This window comes from Babylonia areolata, chromosome 13, assembly GCF_041734735.1.
Source record: "Babylonia areolata isolate BAREFJ2019XMU chromosome 13, ASM4173473v1, whole genome shotgun sequence".
Taxonomy (NCBI): Eukaryota; Metazoa; Mollusca; class Gastropoda; order Neogastropoda; family Buccinidae; genus Babylonia; species Babylonia areolata.
In genome coordinates, this window is record NC_134888.1 from 29,185,831 (window position 1) to 29,195,830 (window position 10,000).

Below are 10,000 nucleotides of genomic sequence, written 5' to 3' on the forward strand. Positions count from 1 at the left end.
ATAAAATGAAACAGAATATAATTGAATTATCAGCGGGACCACAAAGAATAAAATGGAAGAGAATAGATTAGAACACACATGAATAGAATAGAACAGAATAAAATCAACAGCAGGGCCACGTATTGTCCGCCACTGAAACACGCCACCACGCAACAGAATAGGAGGGAATAGAATAAAATGGAACAGGAATAGGATAGGATAGGATAGAATAGAATAGAATATAATTGAATCATCACCGGGACCACATAGAATATAACATAACAGAATAGGATAGGATACAATAGGATAGAAGCGAACAGAAATATAATAGAATCACCAGCGGGACCACATAGAATAGAATGGAAGAAAATAGATTAGAATACACTATAACAGAATACAATAGAATCATCAGAAGGGCCACGTACTGCCCGTCATTGAAACACACCAACATGCTACAGAACAGAATAGAAAAGAAAAGAATGGAATGGAATAGAATGGAATAAAATAGAATATAATAGAATGGAATGGAATAGAATGGAAAGGAACAGGATGGAATAGAATTATCAGTCACAAAACAGAGCAAACAGATATGAATAGAATAGAATATCACAAAATACAACAGAATAGAACGGAATGGAATACAAAAGACTAGAAAGGAACATAAGAGAACAGAATAAAAACGCACGAGAATGCAATGACAGAATAGAACAAAACATGATAGTTTTCGGAATAAGAGAACAAAATAAAATTATGATATAACTGGACAGAACAGAGCAGGATAGAATTTGGATTGATATTGGATAGAAAAGAATAGAATAGAACAGAACAGGGTGAAAGATGCCTTTGTGCTAAGACAAAAAAAAAAAAAAAAAAAAAAAAAATCTCCAAACAGTTTCAGTTTCAGTAGCTCAAGGAGGAGTCACTGCGTTCGGACAAATCCATATACGCTACACCACATCTGCCAAGCAGATGCCTGACCAGCAGCGTAACCCAACGCGCGTAGTCAGGCCTTGAGGAAAAAAAAAAGAAAAAAAAGGTGAATAAATAATAGATAAGCTTACACAAATAAATAAATAAATAAATAAATAAATAATAACTATAATTTTGTTTTAAAAAAAGGTAATAATAATAATAATAATAATAATAACAATAATAATAATAATAAAAATTAATAACAATAATAAATAAATAAATAAATAAATAAATAAGATAACAATGATGATAAATAAGCAAACAGATGTCTCCAAACAGATCCTCGTAACAATATCACCATCATGAAACGAACAACAATGAGTGACGTAATGGCTACAGCTTTAGAGGAAGCTACAACTCCAGAGAACTCCGAGCCCAGTCACTGTTTTCAGACCTCTGAAAGAAAGAAAGTTTTCAGACTGACAGCTGCTTTCCGTGTACAGCAGCAACACAACATTGAACAGTACTATAAGCTCACCCCGGTTAACCCGGGTTTCGTTTTCGTCCAGGAAATAAAGTAGACAACAATAACCCAGGTTTTGGCCATTCATGTTCTCTTTGGCATTCGTTCTGAACTTCAGGGAGCTGGGAATGTGTCAGCGTGCAATTCAGTGCACTGCAATGCTGTGTGTACGATGCAGTTCAGTGCAGTCAGTTCAGTACGATATAATGTGGTGGATTACAAGGTACAGAACCTTTACGTGTGATACAGAGGATTCAATGCCATGTAGTTTGATAAATTACAATATTCAGAGCCTTTATACGGGATACAGATAATTCAATGCCATGTAATGTGGGGGGGATTACAATATACAGAACATTATGTGTGATACAGATAACAAAATATCATGTAATGTGGGGAATTACAATCATCATGGCCTTTATACGTGATACAAATAATTTGATACCATGTAATGTTGTAAATTACAATACACAGAACCTTTATACGTGATACAGATAACTGAATACCATGGAGTTTGGTGCATTACAATCTACAGAGCTTTTACAGCTGATGCAGATGATTTAATGCTACACAGTGTGATAAATTTCAACAAACACAGCCGTTGTACGTTTTACATTAAATACTCTGTAATGTGATAAACTTCTACAAACACAGCCATTATAAGTTTTACATGCAGACGATCAAGTACTATGTAATGTGATAATTTTCTACAAACACAGCCTTTATAAGTTTTACAGATGATTGAATGCTATGGATCAAGGAAAAATAGAATCAACACAGCTTTCATACATCACAGGATAATTTGATGCCATGTAATGTAGTGAATCATGACGAACACAGGCTTAACACATTATACAGGTAAGTTGATGCTATGTAATGTGGTGAATTACAACAAACACAGCCTTAACACATTTTACAGATAAACTGATGCTATATTATTCGATGAATTTCGATGATTTACGTTATGCTGAACCTTTATTACAATTTCAAGAGATTTTATGGCTGATACAGGTAATTTTAATGCGGTGAATTACAATATACAGAAACTCCATGCGTGATACAGATAATATAATGCTATGTAGATGGGGAAAGTTTCTGCTACCTGTTCTTACGCCTTGTCCTACAATCAAGCCCGGAGCAGTGCACATTCCAGGAAGAGAGAGCGTGGTGAGGGTGGTACCACACACACCCACTGACCCTTTACCCATCACACCCAAACCGGATGTGGTTCCCGGAAATGACGTTTCGATACAGCCCTGCGCCGACTTGCCTAATGTGGGGCTTCGGCTTCATCCGGCATGCAGTTCTTGACTGTCCCTCTCCATCTGTCTGTCTGTCTGACTGTTTGTCTGTCTGTCGTTCTTTCTACATCAGTCAGGACGAGGCATCACCAATCTTTTTCTGGCTTTCTACTGATGGGGTTTGACTTGAAGGTTTTTCAAACTTTGTTTCGCTCCAGTCTCGATGCGTTGCATTGTTTTTGCGTCGTTTCTCCATTTCTTTCGTTTTGTGATTTTCTTTTTGTCTTAAAAAAAAAGTTTTCTTTCGTTTCTCGCTTTCTCGTTTTTCTTTCTTTCTCTCTTGCCATGAGTATACATATATATGTATGTATGCATGTGTGTCTCTTAAGTGACAGACATGTACGTTGGCCAATGTGCTAAAAGCTCAACCGTTGGGAAATAAAGATTCTCCTTTGCTGTCTTTTTTGTCATTCTTTTTCTTTTCTTTCTTCTTATCCTTTTCTATCTCCTTGCCTTTGTTTTTTATTATTATTTTTTTTATATCTTATTCCTTCTTCAATGTTTTCCTTCTTCCTTGTTTTTTAACGCTGTTTCTTCTTCTAACTTTTTCTTTCCTTCCATTGTTCGTTTGTTTCATTCTGATTCGTTCGTTATTTCTTATTTGCATTGGTTTTCCTAAATTCATTACAAATTTGAATAATTCAAACGTGTTCTTATTATTTCGTTTTAATTCTTTTCATTCAATCAGCGGTCGTCCCTCAATTTCCTATCTTTCTTTCTTTATTTTCTTCTTTTATCTTTTGTACAAATTTACAACGTTTATTTGCACTTTGAGGAAAGTTCCAATCTTTCAATGACTCGCTAATAAAGGTCCACCCTCTCCAAAAAAGTATTCAATGATCCATCGTTTTCCTGATCTCCCCACATTTTAATTATTCTATTCCAGTGATTTTTTTTTTCTTTGATTAATTCCTCGAAGTTTTCCCTCTTTTCTTTTGTTCATTCCATTTTTCTTATCTTTCCTTTCTTTCGCTCTTGGGGTAGGGGGTGGGGGTGGGGGTGGGATGGGAGAGTGGAATGGGATGGCAGGGTGGGGGGGAGGGGGGGGGGGCGGGGTTGGCTAAGTTGCACTTGCAATGTTTTCTAGGTTTTTCTTGGAGTGGCTCCTTTCTTTCAAACGCTGCAAACTATTCAGGAAGAAAAAAAAAAGTTTCCTTGAGCTTTGCCCTCCCTTTTTCTGGGTCTCTTATTTTCTCTCTCTCTCTCTTTCTCTTTGTCTGCCTATCTTGAATTCTGTTTTTTCCTTTTCTTTCTTTTTTTTTTTGCTTCTTTTTCTTTCGTTCTTTCTTTCATTCGTTTTTCTTTTCTTTCTGCCTTCTTCTTTTCTTTCTTTCTGTTTGTCTGCCTATCTTTAATTCATCTGTCCTTTCCTTTCTTTTTTCTTTCGGTGTTTTCTTTCTTTCTTTCTTTCTGTCGTTTTTCCCACCGTCCTTTCTCCTTTTTTTGGGGGGTCCTTTCTTTGTGTACGTGAATCGTTTTCTTCTTTCCTTTCCTCGTGATCTTGTGTAATGATGTGTCTTATAGTGTGGGGATGTGTAATGATGTGTCTTATAGTGTAGGGGTGTGTAATGATGTGTCTTATAGTGTGGGGATGTGTAATGACGTGTCTTATAGTGTGGGGATGTGTAATGATGTGTCTTATAGTGTGGGGGTGTGTAATGATGTGTCTTATAGTGTGGGGATGTGTAATGATGTGTCTTATAGTGTGGGGATGTGTTATAATGTGTCTATAGTGTGGGGATGTGTTATGATGTGTCCATAGTGTTGGGATGTGTTATGATGTGTCCGTAGTGCTATGATGTGTCCGTACTGTTATGATGTGTCTATTGTGTGGGGATGTGTTATAATGTGTCTATAGTGTGGGGATGTGACATGATGTGTGTATAGTGTTATGATGTGTCTATAGAGTTGGGATGTGTTATGATGTGTCCATAGTGTTATGATGTGTCCGTAGTGTTATGATGTGTCTATAGTGTGGGGATGTGACATGATTTGTGTATAGTGTTATGATGTGTCTATAGTGTTGGGATGTGTTATGATGTGTCCGTAGTGTTATGATGTGTCTATTGTGTGGGGATGTGTTACGATGTGTTATAGTGTGGGGATGTGACATGATGTGTGTATAGTGTTATGATGTGTCTATAGTGTGGGGATGTGTTATGATGTGTCTATTGTGTGGGGATGTGTTATGGTGTGTCTATAGTGTGGGGATGTGTTATGGTGTGTCTATAGTGTGGGGATGTGTTATGATGTGTCTATAGTGTGGGGATGTGTTATGATGTGTCTATTGTGTGGGGATGTGTTATGGTGTGTCTATAGTGTGGGGATGTGACATGATGTGTGTATAGTGTTATGATGTGTCTATAGTGTTATGATGTGTTATGATGTGTCTATAGTGTTGGGATGTGTTATGATGTGCCCGTAGTGTTATGACGTGTCCATAGTGTTATGATGTGTCTATTGTGTGGGGATGTGGGGATTTTTGTGGCCTCAGTTGTATACTGTTCATGGAGCACACGCATTTGAAAAAAAATGCTTCATTTGCCTTTTTCATTGCCCCCCCCCAAAAAAAAACCAAAAAACAAAAACAAAACAAAAACAAACAACCACCAAAATTCTTTATGTTTTTTGTTTCACATTATTTTATTTTCACGAACCTTCATTTTCGGTCGTACCAGTAGCACTCAAGTAAGTATGGGTATGATATTGGCGACAAAATCGTTGTAGAAATGTTACTGAATTCTTCGAAGAAATAAATCAAATAAGATAATGATCTGCAACAGTAGACATAGAAATGTTGAAGACATGTGTGGTGATGTGTTATGATGTGTGTCTGACAATCCTTGATGGAGTGACTGGTGATGTGTTATGATGTGTGTCTGACAATCCTTGTTGGAGTGAGTGGTGATGTGTTATGATGTGTGTCTGACAATCCTTGATGGAGTGACTGGTGATGTGTTATGATGTGTGTCTGACAATCCTTGTTGGAGTGACTGGTGATGTGTTATGATGTGTGTCTGACAATCCTTGTTGGAGTGACTGGTGATGTGTTATGATGTGTGTCTGACAATCCTTGTTGGAGTGAGTGGTGATGTGCTATGATGTGTGTCTGACAATCCTTGTTAGAGAGACTGGTGATGTGTTATGATGTATGTCTGACAATCCTTGATGTGACTGGTGATGAGTTATGATGTGCGTCTGACAATCCTTGATGGAGTGACTGGTGATGTGTTATGATGTGCGTCTGACAATCCTTGATGGAGTGACTGGTGATGTGTTATGATGTGTGTCTGACAATCCTTGTTGGAGTGAGTGGTGATGTGTTATGATGTGTGTCTGACAATCCTTGTTGGAGTGAGTGGTGATGTGTTATGATGTGTGTCTGACAATCCTTGTTGGAGTGACTGGTGATGTGTTATGATGTGTGTCTGACAATCCTTGTTGGAGTGACTGGTGATGTGTTATGATGTGTGTCTGACAATCCTTGATGGAGTGACTGGTGATGTGTTATGATGTGTGTCTGACAATCCTTGTTGGAGTGAGTGGTGATGTGTTATGATGTGTGTCTGACAATCCTTGATGGAGTGACTGGTGATGTGTTATGATGTGTGTCTGACAATCCTTGTTGGAGTGACTGGTGATGTGTTATGATGTGCGTCTGACAATCCTTGTTAGAGAGACTGGTGATGTGTTATGATGTGCGTCTGACAATCCTTGTTGGAGTGAGTGGTGATGTGTTATGATGTGTGTCTGACAATCCTTGTTGGAGTGAGTGGTGATGTGGTATGATGTGCGTCTGACAATCCTTGTTGGAGTGAGTGGTGATGTGTTATGATTTGTGTCTGACAATCCTTGTTGGAGTGACTGGTGATGTGTTATGATGTGTGTCTGACAATCCTTGATGGAGTGACTGGTGATGTGGTATGATGTGTGTCTGACAATCCTTGTTGGAGTGACTGGTGATGTGTTATGATGTGTGTCTGACAATCCTTGTTGGAGTGAGTGGTGATGTGTTATGATGTGTGTCTGACAATCCTTGATGGAGTGACTGGTGATGTGTTATGATGTGCGTCTGACAATCCTTGATGGAGTGACTGGTGATGTGTTATGATGTGCGTCTGACAATCCTTGTTGGAGTGACTGAGGCTAGTGGGGGAGGGGAGAGAAAATCATCTCTGCATGCTCCATAAATATGCAAATCACGTAAGCAGGCACACCTGGGTGGAGTGTCACGGGGCTGCCTTGTCTTGTCAGAATGGCGGGACCGCACTGCCGTGTGTGTGTGTGTGTGTGTGTGTGTGTGTGTGTGTGTGTGTGTGTGTGTGTTTTGTTTGGGATCGTCTTTGTGCCTCACCTCCTCCATCTGCAGTGACAAGCTTCTCGTCTCTCTCTGTCTCTGTCTGTCTGTCTGTCTCTCTCTCTCTTGTGTGTGTGTGTGTGTGTGTGTGTGTGTGTGTGTGTGTGTGTGTGTGTGTGTGTGTGTGTGTGTGTGTGTGTGTGTGTGTGACTCGACTCGACTGGACTCGATTTGAATCGATTCAACTTAAATTTATTGTCATGAAATCCTCAAGGATTTATAGACACAACAAAAGAACATAATGAAGAAAGAAACAAACGGTCATCTAAGACGCATGCAATGATATACATAGGTGGCGAGTGCTTTTCTCTGACAGTCATCGCAATTGAATAAATCACTAAGGTTCAGGATATTGTCTTGTATCTTTCTTTTGATCACATCCGATAGATGATTATATTCCATTACGGTCGTAATTAGATGGTTTCGCAAACTATGAAATAAAATAAGCGTATCTAAGAAATGGAATTCATCTTCAACGACTTTACATATATCACACAAGATGTGTGCATCTTGTGTCTGTCAATGTGTGTGTGTGTCTGTCTGTAAGTGTCTCTCTCTGTCCATCTCTTTTTGAGCTCAACACCTGACCAACTGACCAGAGCAGTTTCAGACAGTTATCTCTGTTGGTCATCTTGTTGACGGGTTTGAGACCGCTCTGTGTATGTCTGTCTGTGCGTCGATCTGTGTGTATATCTGTGTCTGTCACCATACCTGTCTGTGTCGATCTATGTGTATATCTGTGTCTGTCACCATACCTGTCTGTCTGTGTGTCGATCTGTGTGTATATCTGTGTCTGTCACCATACCTGTCTGTGTCGATCTGTGTGTATATCTGTGTCTGTCACCATACCTGTCTGTGTGTCGATCTGTGTGTATATCTGAGTCTGTCACAACACCTGTCTGTCCGTGTGTCGATTTGTGTGTATATCTGTGTCTGTCACCATACCTGTCTGTCTGTGCGTCGATCTGTGTGTATATCTGTGTCTGTCACAACACCTGTCTGTCCGTGTGTCGATTTGTGTGTATATCTGTGTCTGTCACCATACCTGTCTGTCTGTGCGTCGGTCTGTGTGTATATCTGTGTCTGTCACCATACCTGTCTGTGTCGATCTATGTGTATATCTGTGTCTGTCACCATACCTGTCTGTGTGTCGATCTATGTGTATATCTGTGTCTGTCACCATACCTGTCTGTGTGTCGATCTGTGTGTATATCTGTGTCTGTCACCATACCTGTCTGTGTGTCGATCTGTGTGTATATCTGTGCCTGTCACCATACCTGTCTGTGTGTCGATCTGTGTGTATATCTGTGTCTGTCACCATACCTGTCTGTGTGTCGATCTATGTGTATATCTGTGTCTGTCACCATACCTGTCTGTCTGTGTGTCTGTCGGCCTACCCGTCTACCTGCCTGCCTGTCTGTCCATGTGTACTGACCTGAGCAGTTCCAGAATGTTGTCTCTGTTGGTCATCTTGTTGGCCGGCTGGGTCCAGTCGGTGTACTGATGGTCAAGGATCTCGAAGATCTTCTGCCTGTGGTAGCGGAAGACGTTCTGCACGTAGGTCCTGATGATCTGCGTCTTGCGGAGGTCTGACAGCCCCTTGTGGACCTCCTGCTGCTTCAGGTAGGAGTAGGCCTCGTTCTTCGTGATGCCGAACATCACCGGAACTGACGAGAACTTGGACTTCCGCTCCTGCGTGAGGAGAGAGAGAGAGACAGAGAGAGACAGAGAGAAGCCGAAATCGAAATCTTTTAATTGTCAGACCACAGATCCATAACAACGGAGTTCACAACAACAACAACAAAAAGAAAAAAAAAAGAGAAAAGATCACCACAAAAAAATGAGTACAAAGAAGGACGACTACTTAATTGCGTGGACGATTTCAGAGCATTTGCTCGTACCGAAAGCGCTTTGAATACAAATTTGCACATGTCGACACTCCGTCTCTCACTTCCACTTCCACAAAACGACAACACTGACATCTTCAAAGCGCTTGGATGTCTGTGAAATTTAGCGGGAATAAACTGAGAACGATGAGAACAGTTCTCAGGACAAATCAGACGAAAGTGCATTTCAGTTTCCGGGTATCGCCAAAAAATGGGCAGTTCCTGTTTTGCCCTGTGAAACGATCATCATCATTAAACTGCACACAGCGTCAGCATAGACTGGACATTCCAAGTCTTAACCGCGAGTTGATGTTAGCGTTTCCTTCCATTTTTTCCACCAGCGTTATCTCTCCCTACCCCACCCCCCCCACCTCTACACACACACAGAGAGACACACAGAGACACACACACACACACACACACAGGGACACACACATACACACACACACACACACACGCATTCTTCTCCCACTGCCACCCCCCCCACCCCCTAAAACCTTCACCCCCCCACCTCCCTTTCATTTCTTTTTCTTTTCGTCTAATATCACTCAAAGTGGAAAAACGTTCAACTGAAGACTACCACACACACACACACACACACACACACACACACCATACCTCTCCCCCCACCCCCCAAACTCACCCAAACCAGTCCCACACACACATCAACCCAAACCCATCCCTCCAACCAACCTATTCCTCCTTAACTGACCTGAATGAGCCGTTCCACCTGCGTGGGCAGCACAGTCCACTCGTCGATGGCGGGGGCGAAGCAGGAGTAGTACTTAGGGGGGTCGGGGGCGGCGTGGAGCAGCTGGGACACGGTCTTGTGCCGCAGGCAGTTGACCAGCTGGTGGGAGTCTCCTTGGGCCGAGGAGCAGTTGACGCTGGCGGCCAGCTTGTTGGTGCACCACAGAGGGTCGTAGGACACGGCCCACGTAGACAGGGCTGACCCACTCTGGATGATGGCTTGCTGGAAGAAGGGGCCGCGCCCCTCTGGTATGTGTGTGTGTGGGGGGGCCGGGGGGGGGTGGGTGGGTGG

At 41.4% G+C, this 10,000-nt stretch overlaps 1 protein-coding gene across 1 annotated transcript in view; it reads right to left on the reverse strand.

Moving 5' to 3' along the window:
- LOC143288734 (neuroligin-2-like) overlaps nt 1-10,000 on the reverse strand; it is a 521,679-nt gene that overhangs the window by 65,211 nt on the left and 446,468 nt on the right. Inside the window, exons 4-5 of the mRNA XM_076597360.1 lie at nt 9,671-9,954; nt 8,508-8,764 (exon numbers count right to left, since the gene is read on the reverse strand). Coding sequence (XP_076453475.1) covers nt 8,508-8,764; nt 9,671-9,954 — 541 coding nt within the window. The remainder of the gene's footprint in view (nt 1-8,507; nt 8,765-9,670; nt 9,955-10,000) is intronic.